Raw genomic sequence first — 27,682 nt, forward strand, 5'->3', positions numbered from 1 at the left:
TCTAGCCAATCAGAGGTGAGAAAGGCGGGACCTTCCTTGGACACCATGGTCCGGAAGTAGATGGGCGTGACTTAGACACTGAGAATAAGAGAATAAAACTGTAAGGCTTTTGCATTCAGACAGTTCAGACATCAGTTCTGATTGCTTCACAGCCGGACAGGACATGGTTAAAAATAAATAAATAAAAAAAAACTCCCCAAAACAAGTTCTGTTGGCGGCTGGTGGACAGAGGGAAGACCGTTTGCCATTCTAGCCAATCAGAGGCGAGAAAGGCGGGATCTTCATTGAATATTTTACGATTCCAAATGACGCTGACGCGGAGAGTGACGTAAACATGCTACACGATGCATGTTAGCAGAATAGAATAACTTGTGTTTTTATCATTTACGGTTAGTTATACTTGCGTTAGAACAGGTTTCTTGCTTTCTGAATAAAATGGAGACAGAAAGTCGTCCCAAAAAGGTAAGTTCAGGCCATAAAACGTTCGGATTAAGCTTTTACACAAGCTAATATTAGCTACACCGCTAAGGAACGTATAACTTACGTCAAACAAAACAGTCGATCTTAAAATTGAAAAGTAAATATTTGGCAAATTAACTCGGGTTATGGTGCAGGATATAAAAGGATCATTAATAAGCACGTTTGAAGAGTCTAAGCATTTCAGCTAATTTTTGTTTCTTCAACATTAACTTAAGTCATTAGGTCTGAAACCTACACATCTGTTCACATATGAATAATTGGGGTAAATATAAACTCGTATGCTAACGTGATTACTTCCCCAGAATTAATGTCAAGTTAAACATTTAATATACTATGTATAGTGGCTTGTCTCGCGGAAGAGATGAACCACGACTCTCCCAAAACCAAATGTGAGTTATTCTATTGTCATCAAACCGCCCAGTGGCCTTGTTCTTTGTCAATGTTTAAAAGGAAGAAACTGTTTTTGTTTATGTATTTAGCAGACGCTTTTGTCCAAAGCGACTTACAAGTGATAATCGGCATGTTGCCCTTGAGGCTAACAACAACAACTTGACATCAGTCATGGAGAGTAGGGAACAAGGAGTGGATAGTAGAGAGGGGGGACGGGTGCAGGCAAGGTGCTGGTTAAGAAGATGCTCTCTGAAGAGCAGGGTCTTCAGGAGTTTCTTGAAAATTGAAAAGGAAGTTCCTGTTCTGGTAGTGCTTGGAAGGTCATTCCACATTTGTGGAACGATGCATGAGAAAAGTCTGGATTGTCCTGAGCGTCCTGATTGTCCTGAACTGTGTTTCCAACTGATAGAAGGGATCTTCCGGTCCGATGTCACATACATGCCTGCTGTACTTGGCCAGCATCTGATTTGACCATCTTGTTGTTTTGTTTCATTCATTAGTTAGTTTGTTTGTTTTGTCTATTAAGACAGAAGTGTTTCTGCACTGTGTCCTTTAGTAAGTTTGTCCTTGGATCTAGATTTCCACAGCCGTATTGTATTAGTCTTCATGTAAACATCAGCCTACAGTTTAGACACTCTTAAGTCACGTGATCCGTTTTTTTTAAACAGGCTTTTATTGTAACATCTACATTCTTGTTGCGTTATAGATCCGTTTCTGAACAGACTTGGTCTAACAATTCTAATCATTGTAATAACAAATGTTTTTCATTTAAATCAGGGGTGTCTAACTCATTCACACCGGGCCAATATTAAAAACTAGTACGAAGTTGGAGGGCAAAACATTTATGAAAACCTGACAGTAGATGTGCACATTTTCTCCTACTGCTGGATATGTAATGGTAGACTTTTTTATTCATTTCAATTCAGTTTATTTATATAGAGCTAATTCACGACGAGAGTCGTCTCAAGGCACTTCACACTGTAAACATTCCAATTGATTTCAGTTCATTAACCAATCAATAAAACGTTTCCTATATAAGGAAACAAGCAGGTTGCATGGAGTCACTGACTAGTGTCAGAGCAATCACAGCAATCCTCATACTAAGCAAGCATGTAGCGACAGTGGAGAGGAAAACTCCATTTTAACAGGAAGAAACCTTCAGAGGATCCTGGATCAGTATAATAATGTTAAACTTTTTTTATATGGAAACAAACATTAGTTTTGTATAAATAGTGAATCTGGAAAAAACAAAGTTTATTATAAACCCACAAGCAATTAAATTTAAAAATAAACACATCAGTGGCATTTGTTATCAGGTCTATCTATAGCCTTTCACGTTAATTTCTGCTGTAAATTCTTTTTCACAGGCCAACAACAAAACACCAAAAAATAATCATTTCCTTCAGTGAAAATGCAATAATTCAGCTTTTAACAAGCCATGTCTTAGAGTAGAAAAACTGCATCTTTTCCAGATCCTGGTCCTGGTCTTTAGGGCCTTACGTGGACAAGCACCATCTTATATTGGCGATCTTCTCAGTCCCTACACCCCCAGCAGGTCCCTGAGGTCCAGTGATCAAAGCCTACTGGTTGTGCAGCACCAGGCTAAAGACCAAAGGTGACAGATCATCTGCTGCTGTGGCCCCCAGACTCTGGTCAATGAAAATACACCGCCCAGCCAGATTTGACATGAGGGCCTGAGTTTGACAAGCTCCAAGTGTGTTTCAGAGTCAATTGATTGTTTTTCTTCTCTGTGTTTATCCACGTGGACATGGGTCAGTCGGTAAAATGCTGTCATTCAGTGTGAAATCATCTGCAAATGTTTATTTATTCCAGTCCCCACTTCTCAATTTTTTCAGTCCGTTCAGGTTTCTTTTTTGCTTGTTTTGCTGAAACCAGCCTGTTACAGTGTTGCAAATATTAAAATGTATACTGGGGTCCAGCTATTCTAGTTATGTCATCCCATTTGCACATAAAGGACTTATATTCATCGCTGCATCAGTATCTGTTTTTACACTGGCTACCCTTTTCTTCATTTCTGTTTTGAAGAGCTGGCTGTGTGTAGAAACTGTTAGAGTTCAGATCTCTGGGTTGAGCGGAGGCAGAAACACCCCTAGGCTTATCGTGATAACTTTAATTATGGTCAACATCGTTTGTTTTGCAGAGATCCTATGGAGAGGAAGAGAAGTCTGGCTCAGAAGGGTCGGAGGATGACGACTATGTTCCTTATGTTCCCGTCAAAATTCGAAAACAACAAATGGTAAAATCTTGCATGTCTTTTTCCTTGATGCGTCATTAACAAGACATGGTGAGTGTGTGTTAACGTAGGCTCTTGTCATGTTCCCTCTACAGCTACAGAAGATGCTACGTCTGCGGGGAAAGGCCGTAGATGAGGAGCAGAAGGACTCTGGAGAAGAGCAGCGGGATGAAGACGAGGGTCTGGGTCCGCGCTCCAATATAAGTCTTCTTGATCAGCATCAGCATCTAAAGGAAAAAGCAGAAGGTTTGTAGTTCAGATTTGATCTTCGTCATTTCATGACAGATGCTTTATTATTGTGTTATTTATCTGAATGAGATGAGTTCTGTAATGTATCGGCGTGTGTGTGTGTGTGTGTGTGCAGCTCGTAAAGAGTCGGCCAAAGAGAAGCAGCTGAAGGAGGAAGAGAAGATTCTTGAGAGTGTTGCAGAAGGCAGAGGTACAGTAATACTGTTACCTTTCTCATGATCCATTCAGCAAATAAAAAACCAGATTTGTGACTAGTGCCTCGTGTCTTCTGTCAGCTCTGATGTCTGTGAAGGAAATGGCCAAAGGCATCATCTATGATGACCCAATCAAAACCAGGTGAGTGCTGGACTTGTGGTCTTGTCATAATGTTTGTTTTTGTCTTGTTTTCATTCATCCTGAATATGGTTGGTAGCTGGAAGGCACCACGCTACATTCTGAACATGCCGGACACACGACACGAACGCGTCAGGAAGAAGTTCCACATTCTGGTCGATGGAGAGGGAATCCCCGCTCCCATCAAAAGCTTCAGGGAGATGAAGTTTCCACCAGGTGAGACACGCCGTCCCACACGTTAGACATGCTTGCTCCTCGTGGTTCACTGCTGACCACCTCTCTGTGTTTTGTGTTTGAAGCGATCCTAAAAGGTTTAAAAAAGAAAGGAATCGTGCACCCAACTCCGATTCAAATCCAGGGAATCCCCACGGTGTAAGTCTAACACGAGCCTCGCTCGCCTGTGTGGGTGAGTAAATTGTTGGTCAACTGTGTGTGTGTGTGTGTGTGTGTGCAGTTTGTCAGGTCGAGACATGATTGGCATCGCCTTCACTGGATCAGGAAAGACTTTGGTCTTCACCCTGCCCATCATCATGTTTGCCCTTGAGCAGGAGAAGAGGCTGCCGTTCTTTAAGAGAGAGGGACCGTATGGACTCATCATCTGTCCCTCGGTAAGACTGATCAAACCTTACGCTTGCTCTAAACGACGCAGCGGTCACAGTTGGTGTTTTTGGCGCTGCAATGCTTTGTTTTACATTCTTGAGCACCTTGAGGTAATCCGCTGGAGCCGCTATATCACAGCAGAGAAACGAGGTGTTATGACATTTCTGTTGGTTTGGAGTGAAAACTGGTCAAAACAATTTTACATCAATTTACTGTAAAGCTTCTCACACTTTTTGTGACTTTTCCTTTTTTATCTCTTGAAATTGTGAAATGTCTGGTAGAAGGAAGATTGTGTGTGTGTGTGTGTGTGTGTGTGTGTGTGTGTGTGTGTGTGTGTGTGTGTGAGAGAGAAGGGTCCAGGGTTTTTTGCAATGTGTGGTCTTTTGATCAGATGTTGGTATATCCTGCACCACATAACCTCCCCCCTACCGTAGCTGCTCCTGACCACATGGCCAGATTTATGGTGGTTCTTTTCTCCTGAATGAAGGATTCGAAGTTCGCTGAACTTACAGCCATTTTTCCTCGGCTTTTCTCCATTTGGTGATCCACATTTGTAGTCCTGGACGTAATTTCACACAAAACCTAAAATAACCTTTTTCCCAATTTAAAAATAAGCGCTTTCTTGCAATCAGAATGTGTCTTTAAAATTCACAGACATCATATGTGAAATCGGTGGCACGTAACAAACGGAGTTAGAAAGTAGCATTAATGGCCCCGTTGACTTGACCCGTGGTCTGGAAGTAGATGGGGGTGACTTAGGCTCCCCGTTCCAATGACGGATCCTTTTCAGTTCAAATGCAAAAGAGGAGTTTTATGAAAGATAGAATTTTGTTGTGTGCCTCAGTGCTACTGCCAACGCAGAACCTTTAAAATGAACATCTGGAAGCCGCTGAGATTTTAAAATAACACATTTTGTGCAAAGCTCGTTCATAGCTGCATTCAGGACAACCCAGATTGTGTTTGTTTTGCTTAAGTTTTCACTTTTAACTGCAGATTAGGAAGCAGTCCACCACTTATCACTTCATAGAGGCCCTTTTTGTTTGTTTTTGGCAGGAAAGTAAAATTTCAGTCCCTTTATTCACTGATGTGATTCATAAACTAATTAACCCAAAAAGTGAAAATAAACACTAAATGTTTGAAACTGCATGTAGTGGCGGTAGCGACCTGGGCAGTTGCCCAGTGCGGCAAAATAGGTAATTAAATAAAAAAGTAAAAAAAAAAAAAAAAAAAAAAGAAACCTCATGCATTGTTGACAAACAGGTACCGACCGGTTCTCTAACTCGTTTGCAGGTTGGGGAGCAGCAAGGTGGTTGTTTCACTGGGGGCTGCAGAGGGAGGCGGGAGGGTCTGCTTAAGCGGCTAACCAGATCACAAAAATAAAACAACAAACACAAAATCGCCATGACAATATATAAGATAGACACTTATAATTTGCACAGATGCATTTTCTAAACGATAAAATCTATTCTTAACAGCTGTTTGTACCCTCTGTGCGCGCTGCTCGCTGCTGCCTGGGGGAAGGGGCGGGGGTGTGCGCAGTGGTAGCTGCTTGCTTCTTCACTCAGCCTTCTTCATTTGGGTTGTATGAATCTGCTCACTGCAAAGAGTGGGTCATCAACAGCTTACGTTGTTCTCGACTTGGGGGTGGGGGGTGGATGTTTTACTGAGAGCAAAATTAACAAAGTTTGAAGAAGGACAATTAAAGTACTCAGGGGCTCATTTTAGGAAAACAGAAAGCGAGGAGGCGAGTCGAGTAAAAGACACCAACAAGCAGATGTAGAATGGCAGGTAGATGTGCTTGCTTCTTCCTGAAACTTCAGTAAGGAAAACATCTTTTTACAAATGTTGCGGTGTACCTTCCAGGTAAGACAGTAGATCAGACACCATTGTTGTTTATTTGGTCTTTTGGACCTTTTTAGACACAAATATTTTCAGCTGTTAACCGAATGAAGTCCGTTGATGATTTGTCTCCTGTTGTCAGTGTTGACCAATCGTAATCGTTGTTTGTTGGCTGTTTGTACACGCTATAACTACTATTCTGTTTTCAAGTTGACCTAGCAATAACTAAATAAATAAATCACTCTCTCCATGAGATTGCACTAGTTTGGAAAATCAGTTTAGAAATTGTTTATAAAAATCTGAAGCAGTATTAACTATAATTATATATAATATAAAATTTTAAACATTATATGACTTAAATCACTCATTTAAAAGTTGGGTGGGTGAGGTGGGGGTGAGGGTGTGGGGTGTTTGCCCACGGCACCAAATGGGCTAGGACCGCCCCTGTGAATGACTTTAGAAGTGAACCCACACCACCACATGAATGTGTTACAGTTGTGTGCTGTGACTGGTCCTTTTTGGTGCTTAAACAGGGTCATCAGCCTAAAATCTCCCAGTAGAGAAGATCAAAAACAAACAGATGCTCAAAAAAACCTGTAATAAAATGATTTTTTCTGGTTTGTTTTTGAAATAATTTTTGGGGCTGAAACATAACAGAATTAGCTGTGAGAGCCATGAAAGCTTATATCAATCCAATTCCGTCCTGTTTTTATTTTTAGCGAGAGTTAGCGCGGCAGACACACGGCATCATTGAGTATTACTGCAAGCTGCTGGAGGAGGAAGGAGCTCCCCAGATGCGCACTGCCCTCTGCATCGGAGGAATGTCCGTCAAGGAGCAGATGGAGGTGGTGAAACAGTGAGTGGGCTTAGTTAACTCCACAGGGGTCACTGGGGTCAGAGCTGATTAGCATAATTAACACATAGTCATTCTGAAGGGAGAAACACAAACTCTGATCATACGTTCCTGTCATGCTACAGATCTGTTGTTTGCTCTGTTGCAGCGGCGTCCACATGATGGTCGCCACCCCTGGGAGACTGATGGACTTGCTGCAGAAGAAGATGGTCAGTCTCGACATCTGCCGCTACCTGGCTCTTGATGAAGCAGACAGAATGATCGACATGGGTTTCGAGGAAGACATCAGGACCATCTTCTCCTACTTCAAGGTGAAATTTGAGTTTCAGCTGTTGGCAGTTGGCTGGAGACCCAAATTTTGAGAAACCAAATGAATCACCAAGTCGAATAACACTGAACTGTGACCGAGTCACGTAGCCAGGGTGAAGGGAGCCCACGTCTCCTCCCTTTCTGGTCGGCTCATGGGTCTCCGGAAGAACGAAAAAATAAAAGTCAGCGAGGCTAAAAGAGCTATTTTCTAATCCGCTTAGCCTCACGCCCTGGATCACACATATGTTGTACTTCTATTTAAATGAAAAGTAATGATGGGTGTTTTGACCACGCCTGTCACATACTTTGAGATTTATCAGCTTGTAAAAGTTTGTTGTTAGCATGACTACAAATCAGACATCAGCACGTCGTATATGTGACGTCACCACATAATCTCCTCTCCCCTAGCGTAGCTGCTACTTACCACATGGCCAGATTAATGGTGGTTCTTTCCTCCTGAAGGAAGCATTTGAGGTTTGCTGAACTTACAGCCATTATCCCTGTTTCTCTCCGTGTCTGGTTCGATGACGTCACTTTGGTGAAGCACATTTGTGGTCCTGGACTTATTTTCACACAAAACCTAAAATAGCGTTTCCCCCCGTTCAAAAATAAGTGTGTTCCTGGTATCAAAATGCTTCTTTAAAATTCACAGACATCGTTTGTGTAATCCATGGCACATAACAAGTGAAATTTGAAAGTGTGTGTATATATATTTACAGCTATACACACTCACATATATATATATATATATATATATATATATATATATATATATATATATATATATATATATATATATATATATATAGGACACCTTTCTCATTCAATGTGTTTTCTTTATTTTCATGACCATTTACATTGGGAGATTCTTACTGAAGGCGTAAAAACTATGAATGAACACCTGTGGAGTTATGTACTTAACCCGAGAAGTGAAATAACTGAAAACATGTTTTATATTCTATTTTCTTTAACCCTCTGGAGGCAGGCGTTGCAGACGAGCATCGTCAAGCTCATTTGCATTGACGGGCTGTTAACGCAGATAGGACTTTCTTATTGCCCAGAATATTTAACCCTCTTATTACCAACCTGTCACCGCCGACAGGATTGGACATGCACAATTCTCATGACCATAATTCCTGAACCGTTCAAGATGTCTGTAAAATTCTAAAAGTGCTGAAAAGATTAAAAATGGGGATTTTCGTGCATATACGATACATTACGGTAGCCACCAGGATTCCATGTCTTGAGCTCAACGAATCACAACACAGATTCAGAGACGTGCTGAGTTTGTCATCCAAAATGCTCCGTTTTATAACTTTTGAACGGCTGATCAGATTCAAATAATTCCAATGGTTCCTAAAAGTACATAAAAGCAGCTTTCCAACGATCTACAGCATGAAGCAATCAGAGTTAGGGAAAATATCGCTATGAGGGGAAATCCTGCTGTACAGCCTGATTGAAACGGAGCGGTGAAAGCGGATAACGGAACGGGGAAGCTAATCAGCATAAAAAGCCAGCATGAAATTATGGAAATGCCTCAAAGAAAATCAACACGATCTATTAGGTGTCCCAGAAGGCTTATATCTGAAGACAGTGACCATGAAGAAGGACAGATCTCCAGTGAACCAGGGTATGAATGTTTGTTCAGTCTTTATTTTTTTAATTTGAACAACCCTCAACTATTTGCTAATTGTAAGATTCAGCTTCATTCCAGCATTATTTGTCTTTTTACAATAAATAATTATTTTTGCTAAAACAACAGTTTTTGGTATAGCAGTGCACAGTGTGCAAGAGAAGCACCCCATGGCAGTGTGAGGTGCGCTCTGCCTGCAGCTGGAGAGAAACTGCTTCAAGGTCTACCGTCAAATAAAAACGTCTGAAAGTTTACAAAAATAAATGGTCTTAAAACTGCTATAAAAAAAAGATGCCACGGTTCAAGCTTTTTAAGAATAGATGCATTACAGTTCAAAGTTTAAATTGTTTGCCCAGTAATTTTGAAGTTCCTGTTCAGTAATAAATGTAAAAAATTCAAATCCGTTTTTTGCTTTTTTCACTTTTAAGCTGATTTTTTTAAGGCTTTAATAGAAATAAATTCTAAATACAAACCGTACACTGAAAGCTGAGGTTGATCTGAAAAAAAGAGTTACACACACTTTGCACTTTTTATTACAATTTTACAGCCATAAGATTAAAAAAATACCAGGTGGCCCTGTTATAATTATGGTCATCAGAGGGTAAACCGAGGATGCTTTTCTACTCCACATCAGCCTCCTTAAAGCCAAAGCAGGTCTGTATAACCAACGTGACCTTGTCTCCTTTACAAGCGCGTCTCCGTCCACCTGCTGCTGCAGAAGCAGCTGCTGTGTTCAAAGTTGACAGAAACACGGATCCGTGCTGCAAACCCCACAATAAGTCCGCATATTTCCAGTAGTACAGACTTAACAACATTTGTCGAATGATTAGTGCAATAATCAGATTATTATTTCACTTCCACAAAATGCAAGTTCCGGATTAGATTTGACTGAAACTGGGATGGCTTCCCATCGCATTTAAAAGCAGTCGCTTGTTAATTAGGCCGTCATTTGTGAAGTTGGGCTAATACTGTGCACGTAGCACATATGAAAACGGTCTCCAGCTCCTCCCAGAGCTGCTGTCCTTGCACTTTTCACTGGCGCACACGGAACAGAAAAGCATCAGAGACGGGAGTTTGAAAGATGAGCGGTTACTTTGTCACAATTCTGAGAGAAAATTTCACCTTTAATTGTTTAAAGAGCAAGTCACCCCCAAATCACATTTTTTTTTTGCTGATAAACTATATAAAGGAGTGTCTAATCATGCTGCAGACACGTGTCGTCAATAATTTGGCAGTTCAGTGCATCTTGGTTAAAATTCAAATATTCTGCCAGTGTTGCGCCGTCGTCAGGGAAAAATTCTGCACTGTATTTGAATTTAACTCTGCCACCGCTATTGGCTAAGAGGTATGCTATGATGTCTTCTGGTATATTATGATGTCATAATTCCATTGTGAGCCTGTGTGTGTTTGTATTTGCTAGCGGCTCCGCCTTCTCGGTCTGCCAAGCAACAGCATTTGTTGCATTTTTCAAACATGAAGTGGGAGTGAAGTATGTTTGCTCTTTAAAGAGCAAGTCACCCCCTACCAGAGTCTAACTCCACTCCCACTTCATGTTTGAAAAATGCAACAAATGCTGTTGCTTAGACACTCATTTATTTAGTTTATCAGCAAAAAAAAGTTGATTTGGGGGTGACTTGCTCTTTAAAGTCGAACAACGTAAGTGTGAGGCACTGCGACTCATGCATGGACAGCTCCACAGATGTTTCTGGGCATTCTGGAAACTCCCTCGTGATCTCTGCTCACTATTTATCACCAACGCTCAACCCAGTGAGATGCTGGATTTAGTGTTTGTCAGAAGAACCAAAATTCATCCTCATCACAAAAGGACGCTGGAAAACAGTATCATACTGACAAAAAAGAAACCCCATCTTCTGAATCATTTCTTCTTCTTCTTCTTCTTCTTCTAGGGACAAAGACAAACATTGCTGTTCAGTGCTACCATGCCCAAGAAGATCCAGAACTTTGCAAAGAGCGCTCTGGTCAAACCGGTCACTATTAACGTGGGCCGGGCCGGAGCTGCCAGTTTAGACGTCATCCAAGTACGTTCATGTGTCTCCTCTCAGCTGAGCTTGCTCCCGTGTCACATTTTCTTCAGAGCTGGATGTTTCCATTCTTGTGCAGGAAGTAGAATACGTCAAAGAGGAGGCCAAGATGGTGTACCTCCTGGAGTGTCTGCAGAAAACGCCACCTCCAGTAAGTCCCTCCACATGGAAGAGTACAAACACACCTGAAATGCACAAGGGCAAACACACCTGACGTCACGGTTTATCTAACAGGTGCTGATCTTTGCTGAGAAGAAGGCCGATGTGGATGCCATCCATGAGTATCTGCTGCTAAAGGGAGTGGAGGCGGTGGCCATACATGGAGGCAAAGGTCTGCAGAAACATGTCTTTGTAGGAAAACAGAGCTGTTAACACACGGCAGATAAAACAGCAAGACATTTGTATTCATTTAAATTCTTTAGTTCACATGTAGTTCCTCCTTTCTACCACCAGGCGTCACCATACTGTCAAAGGTGACCAGGTTCTACGGAGCAGAAATATGTTAGGAAAAGCTTCTTTTATTGAATAAATATCTGTTGGTTTACCTTCCAGATCAAGAAGAAAGAACTAAAGCAATCGAGGCTTTTAAGGAAGGAAAGAAAGATGTTCTAGTTGCCACGGATGTTGCCTCCAAAGGTTTGGATTTCCCTGCTATTCAGCACGTGGTGAACTACGACATGCCTGAAGAGATAGAAAACTATGGTACTTTTGTCATCTCTGTTTTTTACAAGTATGGCATGATGCATTTGTCAGTGTTCCCACACCTGTTGATGGAAATGTTCCCACTTCAGTCCACAGAATAGGAAGAACTGGTCGATCTGGAAAGACTGGGATCGCTACAACATTCATCAACAAAGGCTGTGGTAAGAAAACTTCTACTGATATATCCACAGCAAAGCCATACTTCACAGGTCTTCATGTTCTTCTAAATGCTTTAATTATCTGTGAAATGAAAGTGGATTCATACAAAAAGCATTTTAAATTTTTATTATCCGATCCATTTTGGGGTTTTCTGGGCACAGCCTGCCATCAACCTGTGATGTGAACAGTTTCATATAAATTATAAACATTAAATTAATTTGTTTCCATCATTATGTGAAGAAATTTTCAAGTGAAATCATAAAAATGCTCCAGGAAGAGATCTCTCACTGTACCGTTAAGCCTTAGGTCTACTGCATTTACTGTATGCTGCTGAGGAGGGGATGGCATAGTTAGACTGTACATTAACAGGAAGTGTGTGTGTGTGTGTGTGTGTGTGTGTGTGTGTGTTTCCCTGCCTGCCTCCTTGTAGACGAATCTGTACTGATGGATCTAAAAGCTCTGCTGGTTGAAGCCAAGCAGAAGGTTCCTCCGGTCCTCCAGGTGCTGCAGACGGGAGACGAAACCATGCTGGACATCGGAGGTGAGTTGTTCAGTCTTGTTTCCTACTGTTCGTTCTTTGTTGCGTCGTTTCCTCTGCATCGCATGTTGACCTGTTCAGAACCTTTCCAACGTGTCTGATCTGTGCGATTCTCAGGAGAGAGGGGCTGCACGTTCTGCGGCGGTCTCGGCCATCGCATCACAGACTGTCCCAAGCTGGAGGCCATGCAGACCAAACAGGTCACCAACATCGGGCGCAAAGACTACCTGGCTCATAGCTCGATGGACTTCTAGGGGCTTTATCCCCAGAATAAAACCCATCCAGCATCCCCAGACTGCCCATATGGTGCTGAACGGAAGTGATCACCTAGACCTAAACGTAACCCTGTTGTTCTGACGTTTCTTGGTATAAATTTCTTCTTCTGTAAATTGTAAATAAAACTTTTTGTTAATCTTGTTTCCAAACTGGATTATATAAAAATGCTGTAGCGCCACTTGTTGTGCCTGTGAGGAAGTTGCAAAAGTTACAGAACTATGCAAAGGGAAGTCGGACTCAAGAAAGCACACACACACACACACACTTGTGTACCATTTCTTGTGAAACAGCTGGGTTATAGATAGTGATTATTTTTACTGAGAGGCAGACGCGTTGACAATTAGAAAAAGCTGCTGGTGACGTCATGGAAAGAAATGTTCTTGTTGCGTGGGAGGGCTAAAGCGAGCCAATCGCAGCTGGTTTTAAACACAGCAGCAGTTCCTGTGCTGGTGTGAGAGCCGTTTCACCGACTAAACTCACAAGCATGGATCTTATCTTCAAGGAGGGGATGCTGCACCTTCAGACAGTTAAGTTTGGAAAGGTAAGTTTATTAGATCAACGTCGATCTTTAATACGGGAGATTTTTAAAAATATCTACAGACCAGATGTAATAACTGCTACAGCTAAACATTAAACCATATATCATCTTTAAACGGCAAAGAAAAAGGTTTAGTACAACTTTTAAATATTTGTCTAAAATCATAATGAGTTTAGTCAAATTTCTCTTAAAAATTCCATCCATCGTCATCCGCTTATCGGGGTCGGGTCCCGTGGGCAGCAGCCTAGGCAGGGGGGCCCGGACTTCCCGCTCCCCAGCCACTTGGGCCACCTCCTCCGGGGAATCCTAAGGTGTTCCCTGGCCAGGTGAGAGACATAGTCTCTCCAGCGTGACCCGGGTCTTTCTTTATATCTCCTCCTGGTTGGACGTGCCCAGAAAACCTCACCAGCGAGGCGTCCAGGAGGCATCCTGACTAGATGCCCGAGCCACCTCAACTGACTCGTCTCGATGTGGAGGAGCAGCAGGTCTACTCCGAGCCCCTCCCAGATGAACGAGCTTCTCACCATATCTTTAAGAGAGAGCCCAGACACCCTGTGAAGAAAAACTCATTTTGGCCGCTTGTATCCGCGATCTCATTCTTCCGGTCGCTACCCAAAGCTCGTGACTGTTAACTCAGACTTGAATTAACAAATTCCAAAGTTTTTCTCTTAACAATGACTCAGATATTTTAGTTGGTTCTCCCAAACCTCTGCAGGTTTAATACATTTAGAAATTCAAACTAAATAGTTTCTGTGCACCATGGAGTTTAGTCCTGTGCTGCATCAGCAGATAAATGACCTGCATTAAAATCAGTTATGCCTCTCACCAGTTTCAGCCAGAATCCCATGAAGAGGATTCTGTTTAAGGTTTCAACTGGATCTCATGGTGTTCAATACAATTTTTACTATTCAGATTTCTTATATTCATCAGGAAAGCAAGTGTAAAAGGAAACATATCAGTGGTATCAAATGTACCAGTCTGCAATCTAAGTGAATGTTCTGTTAGAGAACCGGCTAAGGAACATTGGCATACCGTAGAGCAGAACCCTGAGTAAAGACCATCTGATCTGCTGAAAGCAAGAAAATACATATTAGATCTTTGTTTTCTGCACTTCCTGCAAGAGTTTTTGTAGCACTAAGTAGGACTGTGCCCAAACCTTTTAGCTGTTTAGCAACAGAAGGGGCCTGAAACCCTGAATGCTGCTGGCTGAACCAACCAACCAAACAGCACCAGCTCAAGTTACGTACCTCAGGTTCAACGGCCTGTTAGAATCACACACTGTGTCGCTCAGACCAGACCACACCAATAAATGAAAATAGCGGTAATCATTATTAATAATGTTGCAATGATCAAAGGCCCAGTGGTCAGAGTTTGTGAGCCTCGCAGCCTCAGGAGCATTGTTGTCCAGACGTTGTGGCTGCTCAGTCTTCTGCCTGAAGGAAAAGGGTGAACAGTTGATGGGCTGGATGTGTGGACTGTCTTTGCTCTGGTCCTCATCTGTAACAATCCTCTAACGAATGATAAGTAGCTTTTGCATCCTCAGACCAGTTCCTAAACTGGCCTGTTAAAGGGACCCACCAATAAGGTCAGCCGGCATTTTTCAGTCTCCTCACAAATATGATGGCTTGCTCAGAGGTCCAGGAGCAAATAAGTTCAAATGTAAATTCAAGGTGGTTTTATAAAAAAGTCCAAAACAGACATAAAAACTTTTTATTTCATTATTTATATAAACCGAACCCCTGTTGCTGCTCACACCTGAGGAACATTTCTGCGGGCAGCAGCCCGTCTGTCTCAAGCAAAAAGAGGAACTAATGGTTAAGCCACAGCAGCATGTGGGAGGATTCATTTTAATAGTTCTGAACCCAACTTAATATTTTTATTCAGTTCTTCTATCAGATGGTTTTTGATACCAGAAGTGAAAGTAGATGGAAACTTGTTCAATGTAGGTTCTTCCAAGTTGACACAGATTGGTCCAGCTGTCCCCTCTGTCCAAAGTGTGAACATCAACCTCAAACGTGCAGATGGACCCCTGAGTCTAGTCCAGTCTTCATGATTGTTGTTTTGTTGGAGAGCCCCCACCGACCGGCACTGCTGATGAAACACCACTGAGCTTCTATTCTGGGGGTCTCGTCCTCCGTCTAAGGGTGGTGTTAAAGTTCATCAGGGAGTTGTGTTTGGAGAATTTTCTTTTCAGGTTCCACAAATATGGGGACACCTATTTAGCGCCTGCTGTTCTCATGTTTTGCTGCTTTGGAGCCTTTTCCAGATTTAGTTGTTGGGAATCTGTAGGTTTGGAGTGGCTGTCCACACAAGTCTCTGGTCCTTTTCCTTCTCTTTGGTCTATTTGGTCTCAGCCTGATTCTGATGGTTTGTGCTCCAGTGCGTGATGTGAGTCAAAGAGCAGATACTGGTCTGTGGGGGTGGGCTTCTCTGGTAGACCTCAGTGCTGAGACTTCATCCTGTTCTTTCTGCACAGACTGAGATGGCTCTTTTTTCATGTGTCTGCCACATATCTGATCTAGTGACTTGGTGCAATTCCCTTGTGGGAGTCCAAAGCTCGGTCTTCAACTTCCTCCATGTGGATGTTGACTACAGCACGAGAACTTAATAAAAGACCCCCCCCCCCCCCCCCCCCCCCAAAAAAAAAATGAACAACTAGCTCCATTTGTGTCTCAAACCATCCGGATGTTGCAAAACGCTGTGATGAAAAGCACAAATATAATCTACAGGAACAGGAAGCAGCTCAGGATGCAATTTGCATTTTGATCCATCATGCTTAAACTTTCCAACACGATCAGTCTTTGTTTTAGAGTTTGCTGCTTGTTTACTGCACTAAAAACTCCCACCACCATTAACGGTAATTAAATAAAATCTCCTGCTTTACCTTTAAGCATCTGAAAACCACCGGCTGATTCTCTGGGAGCTTTTTGCTCCTCTGAGACTGAACCTGATGGAGAAGTCCAGGATTGATGTGATGTGTCTGAGTGTCCGAACAAACAGAGGAGGATCCGGCAATGAGGCAACTCTAGGAGTAATTAAGAATCCCTTCTAGAGCCAGAGGTCATCAACCCTCTGGAGGCAGGCGTTGCAGATTTGCAACGGTAAAAACCTACCTACCTGGTTACTCCACATATGTATTTCATGAGCATTTTTTAACTCAGAAGTACCCCTGAAGGACTCAGTTGTTCGTCCTTTTATCAAAACTTATTTTGAACCTGAGCGGTCATTAAAGGGTCATCAAAGCAGCTGAGCGTTGGTGGTTTTGTTGGCCAACAGACCTCATTTGCAAAAAAATCTACCTAATTTCAGTAAAAATAAGGATCAAAACTGCCTAATGGTAAAAGTGGGGGCACCCCCCCCCTCCCCAAAGTTACATTTGTGCTTCTGTGCACACAGACACTGTTTTATGGTGCAATGGTATCAGTGGCTAATGCAAACACGATTTTAGGAGTATTTCCTGCCAGTTATTCCTGAGCTGGAAAGGCCATAGCTACTAGCTACTAGCTAGCTCTGCTGCTGTTCATAACCATCTACAGAACGTTAAATAAGTAGCAATCTAATTAATCTCTCTCTGCTATCACCTCGTTCACTGATTCTCCCCTTCCGACGAGCACCAGATGCACCAGATTACCGTAACGGCTCTAAAGATAACTTTTTCAGACGGTCCTGCCTCGTGGTGTGTTAAGAGCACCCTGGTCTGCTCGCAAGTGTGTGCTTCCTGTTGAATGTGACAGCTAGCCAATCAGAAACCGGACCTAAGACAAAATCATCAGTTCCTCCAATCCAGCCATAGAGCAACAGGTTCAGTTTGATGGATAAATAATAACGAGCCACGAATCCTCTTCTAGCTGCAAGACATGATCCGCTCAAACACAAACATCAACATGTTTGATGGAATCAGCTCAAAACTAAATAAAAACTCACTTTTAGGCTCAAATAGAACGATGAAAATAATCTGTATTGTGTTTTTCTCTAATCTTAGGTGGTGGCTTTAATCAAAACCCCGACCAACACATTGACATTAATGAAGCTTGTTACTACAGATGCTTTCACATCTTGTGTGTTGTTTGAATTTCTGTTGCTGAATTTTCTGTCAGATCTGGAACTCTGGTAGATGGACGGTAAGAGGTGGTGAATTTAGACGTGAAGTTCTCGTTTCTGCCTTCTTTCAGTTGTTCCTCATACACAGGAACAATGAGCCGTCTGAAAACTACTGATAGAGTTCACTTCAGCACCATCAGCGTGAATAATGGTGGCATTTAAAGTGGACGTGAAAGACCGTAAAAACAGGATTAGGTGTTAGGCTCAGCTATTAGGATTCACGTAACTGTGGTGTTGATCGGAAGGGAAAGAACTGTTAGTCTCTTCCTTCTTGTCTTCTCAGAAGACGTGGCGTAAAGTACGCATGGTTCTCTTCAAGCCCAGCTCCACTGGAGTGGGCCGGCTGGAGTTCTGCACCATGTCGGACACCAGCTCCTTCAGCGAGCACATGAAACCCGGTCGGCAGAAGACGACAGAGAAGAAAGTGGTGCGTCTAAGTGACTGTCTCAGTGTGACTCCTGCTGTGAGGGAGTCCTGTCCTGCTGGTTCCACCGCCTTCTACGTCCACACCACGCAGTCCACCTACACCTTCGCCTCCACGTCCAGCCCGGACTGGATCAGCGCCCTCTGTCTGCTTGCCTTCCAGGTAATTACCACCTGTTCTCCCCCCTCTGCTTCCCCTTTGAGTCAACATTTTGATTTGGGAAAGACGAGGAGAAGCCTTCCCAGGCCTGATAAGATGAGGAAGATGAAAGTCATTATCTGAAACTTCTCTTATTCTTGTGCCTGGGCCGACTTCGAGCTTACCTGCGTCTTCCCACTTTGAAACCATAAAAGAGTGATAAAAGGTGTGTAAAGTTTACTGTGCCACCGTGTTTACAGAAAGATCCTGGAGATGCAGACAAAGGGGAATTTGAGAGAGGAAATGGCTTGACCATGGCAGACAATGACCTTTACTCATCATGGAAAAGTGGTAATGTCTTTGTCCAAATAGTCCAGTAAAACGAATCCGACTGCATTCGTCAGGCTCGATAAATGTTTAGCTACACGCCTACTAATGTAAATAAGAATGGAGGTTTTTAATCAGGGAGAGGTGGGACTGCTGAGCCGGAGGAGTCCGTAACCTGTTTCCTTGTCTAAATGTTGTTTTCTGCTTTTGCTTACATCATCTTAAGGAAAGTGGCGGTTGAGACAAACGGAATGGAAATCGTTTCATGCCAGCATTAGAAATGATGAAGTTGAAACATTTTGGTCTAAAGGAGTAAATTATGTACTTGATATTCTGACTTAGACTCAGGAGGCTAAAGAACACAGCCTGCCAATGGAAAGATCATAACGTTGAATAATTCTCACTGAATCGCGTCGTTGTATGAAATGTGCTATAAAAATAAAGCTTCCTTGCCTAATTCACCTGTTGATAGCCCTTTGAACAACCTCGCTTTGGAGAAACAGAGATCAAACTAGCGTAGTGAGTAAAGTGTCTGTAAACAGTTCTAATCCCTAAATTGCTCTTATCATCACCATAAGAGTCACATCTGATGGCTATTGCAAAAGAATTGTTGTGGAATTCCAGCCAGATGTCCTGCAGTAGCAGTAGCCATTAGCTGTGTTCTGGTTTTCTGTCAGTGAAAAAATGTAAAAACATCATAAATACAAATATTTCTCCAAAAGTCCAAAACAAAATGAATCTATTCGAACATAAAAGCTAAAATGTTTTAGACTCAGAAAGCTGCAGCTTTGAAAACTTCAGTTGTTTTTTTTATTTGGAGCGATTACCGTAATTTCCGGACTATAGAGCGCACCTCAATACAAGCCGCACCGGGCTAAAAGCCGCAGACATCTACTGAATTGAAAACGTAGTTTAATTGAACATAACTGAACTGATCAGTATCAAACAAAACAGAAAAGTTGTTGTTTAGTTATTCATCATCCTCCTGTACACTAAAGCCATTAAAGTCCTCTTCTTCAGTGTCGGAGTTGAACAGCCTCAGAAGAGCTTCGTCACATACCTTTTCTGTGACGATGTCAGTGTCGCTGTCCGTGTTGCTGTCATCATCCTGGGGTGAAGCTGGCTTGAATGAGTTCTTCCCGCTGCCGTCTCCAGCGTCGAACCATGGATTCATTCATGCCAAGCTTACGTGCGGCAGCACTGTTTCCCTCCTTTACTGCCAGATCGATGGCCTTCAACTTAAATGCGGCATCATGTGAACTCATACGTGTAGTTACCATGATGAGGGGGTATGGATTTGAAAAAAATTCCTCGTCGTGCCGGCTGCTTGCATGTGCTAAATTAAAATGAGCACTTTCTTTGATTTCCACTTTTGACCTCCACCTGTTTCACTTTCTGCTAAAGCTCCCCCTGGCAGGTGAAGGAAAATCTTCAGTAAAGCCGCACCTCATTATAAACCGCACGGTTCAAAGCGTGGGAAAAAAGTAGCGGCTTATAGTCCGGAAAATACGGTAACAAGAACACGTGAGGTGTTTGTTTCTTTGCTGCTCTTTAGTGTGTGTTCACACCTGATGGAGTGTGTTTATGCTATCGCGGGCAGGCCGGACTCCTGCACCAAACCAGTACCAAGTGAAGGTTCAGACCACCGAGGCGTCTAAAAGGTGTAAGCTGTCTGGAGAGTATCTGGTGTCCACAGAAAAGGACGATTTGGTTCTGAGTGACATTTCTGGTGGAGTCGTCTACTGCTGGCCCTACAGGCTCCTGCGTAAATTTGGACACATTGAGGTAAAAGAGTCTGAGAGGACACAAGATTAGAGACAGCTTGGTTTTGGAAGTGTGATTTTGTTTGTGTCTGCAGGGAGGCTTCAGCATCGAAGCAGGACGCCGCTGTGACTCAGGAGAAGGAATCTTTGTCTTCCTGACCCAAAACGGGACGGAGATCTTCCAGACCATAGCTCATCAGTGTTCTGTGAAGAAGGACGTGAGTGTCCAATACCTCCAAAGGACATCAGTCCCTGCTGTTGTGCGCCCTGTTGTTCCTCCAGCTGCAGCCGCCCAGGTCCCTGCTCCTCCTGCACTCACAGACAGAGAGGACGGAGACACAGAGGACAGATCTGTCTGTGAATACTCCACCATCCGTGTCCCCTCAGTGGAGGGTGTGAAGCACCTGAGCCTCATCAGCAAGGAGTTGATGGAGGAAGGTGAGGATGAGGAGGAGCGGTGCCACTCCCTGGATGCTATGGATCAGGAGAAGAACAGGGAGAACAGCATTTACTACAACCTGAGGAGAGCCTCGCATCCTTCCATCAGAGAAACCCAGACTGTTGCTCGCGGTTGCACCTACTCCTTTGTGGGCAAACAGAAGTTTTCCTCGGACTCGGACAAATGTGTCGATTACAAACCCTTCAGTCTGCAACTGTCTGCAGCAGACGACAGCGACCGTCGGGCGTACGGCACCCAGGAAGTGGATGACATGAAGGAAGGCGAGGATGCCACAGGCTCCCCCACCCACATCGGCCCCACAGAGGCCCCTGGCAGCTTCAAACACAGACTGGCTGAAATCATTTCCAAGGACATGACAAAGTTCCAGCCACCTTTTCCCTACGGAACCAGCAACCCCACGGTTTTCCAGTAGCTACCATAAAGAGCTGCGATAAACTGTCATGTGGCAGAGTTAGTTTCTTTACTGCTGTAAACCCGACCGGGAGCATGCTGTCAGGCATCCTGCACTCGCAGATGGTTTTATGTGCTTTTCATATGAAAAATGATTTTTAAATCCATTCTTTATTGTGACAGTTGCCACAAGGAAAAAGGAATTGTTTTTCCATTTTTCCCACTGTGGTGCTGGAGGCTTTGTGCATTGGTTACTGGGCCTGATGAGTCTGTAGTTGGTTAATTAGTGGCTGGTGGACCAGAAAGATCTTTCACACCTTACTTAGAAACAAGTCATTCAGGAAAACAGCAGCCTCCGTTTTGCTTTAACGTGAATACGTTGCTGCCAAAATAAAGGAAAATGCAAGCTCATGTTTTAAACTTTATTATAGAAAAACCTTCATAAAATACAATTTAGCTCCATAAATAGAAAAATACCTGTTTTTATTACAAATAAAATCTACAGTCAGCAATGACGCAGTCACCTGATGAGAACCTTAAAGTGCGGAGTTTAGTTACTCTTGTAAGGTGAGTCAACCTGTTTGTCTCACTGTCTCCCACAATGACTGTCCTCCGTGTCGCTGAGGGGGGAGGACTCCCCATCGCTGCTGCTGGAGCAGGCCCCCGATGCGCTGGATTCTAAGCCATGTGGAGGTCCGAGGATGATCAGGTGGTTGATGGAGGCTGGTGGCTCTCGCTGCTGGTGCTGATGCTGCTCTCCGGTCAGCAGGGGTTGGCTCTGCGCGCTGGCTGGAGGGCGGATGGAGTGGATCAGACTCCTCCTGGGGGTCTTGTCCGCCGGACTCCTGCACTCTTTGTGCACCACACCCGCCAGGAGGTCAGACAGCTCCGTGATGTAAATCTGCGCCATCTGGAGGGTGTCATACTTGGATAACTTCTTCTCGTTCTCCAAGGAGGGGATGACGCTCCTCAGCTCGTCGAAGGCTTTATTCAGCCCGTGCATCCTCCTCCTCTCGCGTGCGTTGGCTGCAACGCGCCGGTGTCTCTGGGGACCCAACGCGCCCGTCTTGCCACCATCAGCAGCCTTTCCTCCCTGGCCGGCCTCGACGATGGCTGTCGTTGTGGACATGCACTCGTGGAGTTCTCCCATCTTCTCAGGGGAAAGCCGCGTGTCTGTAGCTGGAAAAGCGCGAACAGAATCAGAAGAAATCCAAGTTTTGACGCTGCCGACCAAGTTCCTCTGCTGCAGCAGGGCGAACTCATCTGGATATTCAGGCCAGCTGGAGAGTTGCGCCTTCGCGGCCATGTCTGTGTCTGTGCGCGGCCTGCAGGTCATGCGCTGCAGCGACAGGTCGAGTCTCGTCTCTGGAGAGGTTTGCGCTGCACCGACACTTTATAGCCTCCCCCAGCCACCTTGCTGTCACTCCCATCCCTCCGACAGCCTCGGGAGGCCGCAGCCCCTGACCCTGTCTCACAACAATCAAACAAAGCTCCACTTTTTCTCTCCTTTTGTGCATTGTAACTCAATCACGACCTCGTTGTTACCCGAACAGAGGGGAGCTGGGGTATTAATCATTAAGGAGCGTGCAGTCAACTGTCTGCTGGAAAAGAAATAGGAAAGTTTGTATGAGAGACTTTATCTGGTCCAGGCGAGTATTCAGAGCTGCCTTTATTTATTTAAGTTCAGAAGTCTAAAGGGTTTACATCCTTTATTCTGAGGCGATCTGAGAGGATAGAGTCCCACAGCAGAGAGACATCGTGGCTGAAACAACAACAAAATGGAAATCAGGATTTCATGAGAGGTTGTTGTCAAAAGATTTGATCATAGGCACTCTGTGGAAACTCTTCAGACTTGTACAAATCTATGAAAGCTCTGAGGAGGCCAGCTACGTCAGATGATCACATCAGACTTTTGTTGACCTCTTTAAACTTTAAATGATGTTTCTAATCCAAAATCTGTCAGAGACATAAATGCTTGTTTCTTCTCATCAGTTTCACCACACCCCGTTGTCTGTCGGGAACGTGTTCATATTTTTGCTAATTGCATCTACGTTCCATCAAAGGTTTTGATGCTCAGCTCTTCAAAGCTGCTCGGTAAGCAGACGACACATCCTGACAGAACGGCGAGGTGATGATATCGCCTTAGAGCTCGAGTGCTGGCACCTTAAACCATATCTCCACACCTCTCGTGGAAAACAAACTTTCCCCTCTTTCTCAGGAGCAAGGCTTAACTGACTCCTTAATTGGCTCTGACCCTGGAGATAGAAAAAGAAAACAAGCTGAAGTTTGTTCTCAAACAGACAGTAAAAGAAGGCCAATCTTTTCCTGCATATTTACAGAAGAACAATAAAAGGAACAGGTGGGAGAGCGGGCCAGAGACACACCTGCCTATGATAACAGATAAGTCGTCTCATTTATGAATCATTTAGCAAGCAGGATGAAAACATCCCTTTTATTAAAGAGTCATTATTTATTATTCATGTTCCCTGTTGATGCTGTTCTTGTGGCAAAATGAAGATGTGGAAGTGGGCGCGAATGATAAACGAGGCCACAAATTTGAGTTTTGGTGCTGGCCGGTGCCTATCAGCTGGTGTCCCCTGGCACCTCACACAAGTCCACACACACACCTCTGCTGCAGACGGAGTGACCCACGTCTCCCATATGCTGCCCCAAGACAACCACCGAGCCTCGACACCCACTCCCCAGAGCTAATCACTCATTAGGGCATCCATTACTGGAGGAGAAGGACACCCGTCCGCTGGGATGTCCCAGAGGTTGCACACTAGTTCTGGGGACTTGGACATGTTTTATAACTCTGAGCCGTCCCCACCCTTCCACCGTGTTCTTCTCAGTGTGTGTGTGTGTGTGTGTGCGCCGGGGTTGAGCTCTGTCAATGAAAATCAGCGTGACCTGCCTCTCCGCCAGCAGTTTAATGAGCCCTTGATCCTATTGAATAAATCGGCACGTTCTTCTCCTGGGGTGTCCATTCAACTGTTTTTTTGGGGTTGGGGGGGGGGGGGGGGACTGCATGAATATTTCATTCCTTCAGCACCACTGCCAGTGCAACAGCCTGTAACCCTGCGTGCAGACTTTAAAAAAACGCTGCTACACTTCCCATCTGGTGCTGGGCGTGAGCGGAGGAGTGGCAGGGGAGGCTGAGGAGGTGTGAGGAACATTTCTGAGGTCAACTTCTACTGACCTTCTGAAAGACACCATGGGGGGGGAGTGTTGAGGGGGGTGTTACTGTACACAGGTCTAATTTAGTGCATCAAATGCAAAAGTGACCTTTCACAACCACCAGGACTTTTAAACTCATCTAGAGGCTTAAAGGAAAGTCTGAACTTGATTTTATAACTTTAAATATTTTTATTTGGCCAACAAATGAGTGACGTTAAACTTTATTATATTATTCATCTTCTGTAACAGCGTCTTCCTGTGTAGAGCCCATCACTGGTGGCGGACGCCCTAGACAGGACGCCAGGGACACAGAAAATAACCATCAACAACCAGTAACAAACACACCAGTACCCAGCAAGAATGTAGTTAATCGGTTGGTCTGTGGGAGGAAGTCAGAAGACCCGGTGCAAACCCTCTCATGCAAGCGGAGGAGATGCAGAACGGTTTCATCTCAGCGCTAAACCTGTGATCTTCTTGCTGCAAAGCAATCGGGCTTCAGTCTGAGCCACCATGTTTGTTTAAAAAACAGGTATCAACAATTCCATTCATGTATATTTAGTTACACATAACTTTTGAAATTTCTACTCTCCTGTTTTATTTGCCTTGCAGAGATCGTCTCCGAGCCTCAAACTAACAGTTCTGTGTTCGTGGGGCTCTAAATGATGGCGAAGGACAACCGAGACAACTTGGCACCCACCAGGAACTCCTTAAAGGTGCTAAACCAACCTGATTACACAAAGAGCTTCAGTGATTTCACAACTCTTTTCACTGCCATAGCTACACAACGTCTCACCCAGTCAGCGACCGGAGAGCCACAGACGACTGCAGCTCTCCCACGTTGTTTGTGATGGAACCTGGCATCGCTCCCGTCTGGTTATTCCACGACTCTTACTCAGATCCCAATGATCAGCGCGTAGCTGTTCAACCAGCTGAGCTTCACCAGAGGTCGAAGGTCAAAGCTGCCCTCACACCAGCTCACATTTGTCTGTGCTATTGTTCCTCTCATGCAGATTTTTTAGACAAATTCCAATTTCTTTTTTATTTCTGCTAAATAAAGCGGTTTGAGTGTTTCTCAGGGGAGACGCTCAGAGCCGCTCTGTTGTGTCCCCGGGGACCCGCCGTGGCCCACAGCTACAGCTAATTACATCAACACACAACTTTCAGGATCAAATTAGAAAATGTCCTGCCTTTGACGGTCTCCAGCACTGTAAGCAAACAATCCTATAATGGGTTTGGTGAATGTGACACCAAAGGTGTCTCCTTTTACCCGTCATGGCTGGAAACAGAAGACAACATCCGTTCGGTCGCCAGAGAGAGTAAACACACTTCAGGGAATATAAAAGGAAACTTTTTAAGTTATTCGTTGTTATTTCCTGAAACTAAGAGGAAGTTATTTTGTTCTAAGCCTTCAAAATAAGTTTTAATGTTAAAATATAACTAGGCCAAAATTTAAAGGTAGTTTTATCTGGAAACTCTCTGGAGCTTCACCTTCGTGTGTCTTGTTTCTTAATTAAAGACGATTTAATTCCCTTACAAAAGCCTGGATTTGACTTCAACACAATGGTTGAGCAGAACCAGGGAAGCTGATGATGCTGGAAGCAGTCAACAGTCTGTAATTATCCTCTCCCACCCGAAGCTACGGAGGTGGTTCTCTAGCCAGCTTAATGCCCGGGTTTCGCTCGCAAATTAAGACAATTAGCGGCCTCATTAATTTGGGGAAAGGGAAGTAATATTCTCCTTACAGAAGCGCTTCATTAAGTTAATATTATCTGTGGCAGAGGCCTAATTGTTGAACTCAGAAAGAGAACAGGAAGTGAAGGGTAAAAGTTCAGAAATCCTGTCAGGGCTCGAGCAACTGAGAAGTGAAATGTGGTGATATCTGAAACCGGACCTCCGTGGTCCCATGGAGCAGCAGCTTCACGGCGCCACGCGCCTCTTCAATATGTTTTCTGCAAAAACAGATAAAAGCCATTTTTGATGGTAAGTGGATTTCTGGAGTCCTGCACCCCCCAAAGCGCTTTACAACACACCAGTCACAATGGGGATGAGCTACATGGTAGCCACAGCTGCTCTGGGCCACCCTCGCCCGTCAACATCACCAGACTTTACTGAGCCTGAATAAAAAAAAATGCAGTTTTTTTTAAATTTATAAAAAAACAACAATATTTGTTTCTGCAAACGAACTCTTCAGGAAAAAACCCGCCTCTTATTTAATCTTTTCATTATCTTTCATTTAAGCACATTTCAGACAAAGATGAATGGAGAATGAGTCATTTCTGTGATTTTTACATTTTGGAAGTTGGTGTGTAATCTCAGCAGGATTTTTGAAAACCAGTCGAAAGTCGTCTCTGTGTCAGATTCACTTTTATTAATAGAGCACTTTAAATGTACAACAGTGTCGGCCAGAGCTCAGAACAGTTAAAACAACAAAAATAACACATCTAAGAGAAAAACCCCCCATAAATATACTAAATCAATGTATCAGATTCATCTAAGTGGGTCTTAAAGAACAGAAAGAGACGCGATCACATGAACTAAACACGTCAGAAAGTATAAAAGTCTGAAAGCAGATCTCTGATTAAATTTTTTTAATTTAGGCTGTTTGTTTATTTTTCTCAAACCTGCCATGACCAACTCACTTTACTGCCGCATTCATTTGAGTTAACCGTAATAAGTTTACACAATTAACACAACATGTGACTGTGCCACAGGAGTTTTGAGCTCTTGAAGTTAGCATCACCGTCGCTGAGGACGGACGGTATGAGATTTCCGCGCTGTTACAGAACACTTCTTCCACCACTCCACACAGGCTGAGTTATCCGTGTCATCTTAGAACAATGACTAAGCCCATCGAAACAACCCTAAAACGCTCATGTACGACGGGGTGAAGGCATTTGTGAGCGTGCCGGTTCCCTGTAGCAGCACACCATATGGCAGATAGGAGAACGTGGAGTGGGCTGCAGAGACCCGCTCCATCAAACCAGAGAAGAAAGGCTTCCAGACACTCGAGCATCGGGGACTCTGAGAGCTGTCAGCAGTGGATAGACACTTATTATCCAGTACACCCTGAATAGACCATTGTGGTTGTAACGACATTATTATAAATGTGGAGGGGGGTTTATGGCACGAGTCAGCTAAAACATCTTTAGAGCAAATCCATTCTTATCACAAAAGGCCAAAACTTTGTTCCTACTTTATTAATTATACTTAGCTGCATTTGAGTCGCTGACATTAAGGAACTGAAGACAGATAACAACATTTCTGAAATAAAGTATTTATTCAAACTAGAAAACAGTGACCCATCTCGTTTGGCAGTTCTTCCGAGTTGTTTCTTGCTTCATGAAGTGGACAAACACTTGGATGACTTGTTAACTGGCCTCAAACACTCGAGCCCGACGCGTGTTCTGGTGCATCACGTTGTTCTCATAGTCTTCCTGTCCACCTTTTAAAGTTAGATTAATTGTTATTTCTTTTAGATTTTTAAACTAAAATGTTATTCTAGTTGTTGGTTTGAGTCTCTGTTGTTGCCTTTCGTCATGAATGTAATTCTAATGCATATTTGCTATATTCTTTTTTAGATTATTTACGTGTTTTCATGAGCATTTTGTCTCTTTTGAGATTGTAATGAGATATTTTATGACATTTTCAAAGCTAATTAAAATCATTTGCATCTTTTTATTTTTATTTATGACTTTTTAAAAAAGTGT

At 43.5% G+C, this 27,682-nt stretch overlaps 3 protein-coding genes and 1 long non-coding RNA gene across 4 annotated transcripts; 3 read left to right on the forward strand and 1 right to left on the reverse strand.

Annotated features, from left to right (window-relative positions):
• Positions 1 to 295: 295 nt before the first annotated feature.
• LOC107392987 (probable ATP-dependent RNA helicase DDX41) lies at positions 296 to 12,798 on the forward strand. The gene is made up of 17 exons (XM_015971134.3): positions 296 to 462; positions 3,032 to 3,127; positions 3,220 to 3,370; positions 3,489 to 3,563; positions 3,649 to 3,709; positions 3,786 to 3,922; positions 4,006 to 4,078; positions 4,161 to 4,314; positions 6,865 to 7,001; positions 7,147 to 7,309; positions 10,848 to 10,979; positions 11,062 to 11,133; positions 11,217 to 11,313; positions 11,535 to 11,684; positions 11,774 to 11,845; positions 12,274 to 12,384; positions 12,499 to 12,798. Exons 1-17 carry the CDS (start codon positions 436 to 438, stop codon positions 12,633 to 12,635), a joined length of 1,845 nt encoding a protein of 614 aa, XP_015826620.1. The 5' UTR covers positions 296 to 435; the 3' UTR covers positions 12,636 to 12,798.
• A 226-nt stretch (positions 12,799 to 13,024) lies between these two features.
• dok3 (docking protein 3) lies at positions 13,025 to 21,053 on the forward strand. Its single transcript, XM_015971249.3, has 5 exons — positions 13,025 to 13,198; positions 17,580 to 17,882; positions 18,119 to 18,209; positions 19,786 to 19,970; positions 20,044 to 21,053. Exons 1-5 carry the CDS (start codon positions 13,142 to 13,144, stop codon positions 20,818 to 20,820), a joined length of 1,413 nt encoding a protein of 470 aa, XP_015826735.3. The 5' UTR covers positions 13,025 to 13,141; the 3' UTR covers positions 20,821 to 21,053.
• A 196-nt stretch (positions 21,054 to 21,249) lies between these two features.
• atoh1b (atonal bHLH transcription factor 1b) lies at positions 21,250 to 22,257 on the reverse strand. The gene has a single exon (XM_054738933.2). The coding sequence runs from the start codon at positions 22,132 to 22,134 to the stop codon at positions 21,385 to 21,387; it is 750 nt and encodes a 249-aa protein (XP_054594908.1). The 5' UTR covers positions 22,135 to 22,257; the 3' UTR covers positions 21,250 to 21,384.
• A 1,560-nt stretch (positions 22,258 to 23,817) lies between these two features.
• LOC129162804 (uncharacterized) lies at positions 23,818 to 26,411 on the forward strand. Its single transcript, XR_008562801.2, has 2 exons — positions 23,818 to 24,504; positions 24,585 to 26,411. It is a non-coding gene; the product is annotated as an uncharacterized lncRNA (long non-coding RNA).
• Positions 26,412 to 27,682: the final 1,271 nt, after the last annotated feature.

This window comes from Nothobranchius furzeri, chromosome 1 (genome assembly GCF_043380555.1).
Source record: "Nothobranchius furzeri strain GRZ-AD chromosome 1, NfurGRZ-RIMD1, whole genome shotgun sequence".
NCBI lineage: Eukaryota > Metazoa > Chordata > Actinopteri > Cyprinodontiformes > Nothobranchiidae > Nothobranchius > Nothobranchius furzeri.

Excerpts from the sequence above, each read along its gene's own strand:
- LOC107392987 (XM_015971134.3), top strand. The coding sequence starts at position 436 with ATGGAGACAGAAAGTCGTCCCAAAAAG. Across the intron at positions 3,371-3,488 it reads TCTAAAGGAAAAAGCAGAAG|CTCGTAAAGAGTCGGCCAAA; the intron begins GTTTGTAGTTCA and ends GTGTGTGTGCAG. Across the intron at positions 3,564-3,648 it reads GAGTGTTGCAGAAGGCAGAG|CTCTGATGTCTGTGAAGGAA; the intron begins GTACAGTAATAC and ends GTCTTCTGTCAG.
- dok3 (XM_015971249.3), top strand. The coding sequence starts at position 13,142 with ATGGATCTTATCTTCAAGGAGGGGATGCTGCACCTTCAGACAGTTAAG. Across the intron at positions 13,199-17,579 it reads AGACAGTTAAGTTTGGAAAG|AAGACGTGGCGTAAAGTACG; the intron begins GTAAGTTTATTA and ends TTGTCTTCTCAG. Across the intron at positions 17,883-18,118 it reads TCTGTCTGCTTGCCTTCCAG|AAAGATCCTGGAGATGCAGA; the intron begins GTAATTACCACC and ends CCGTGTTTACAG.
- atoh1b (XM_054738933.2), bottom strand. The coding sequence starts at position 22,134 with ATGACCTGCAGGCCGCGCACAGACACAGACATGGCCGCGAAGGCGCAA.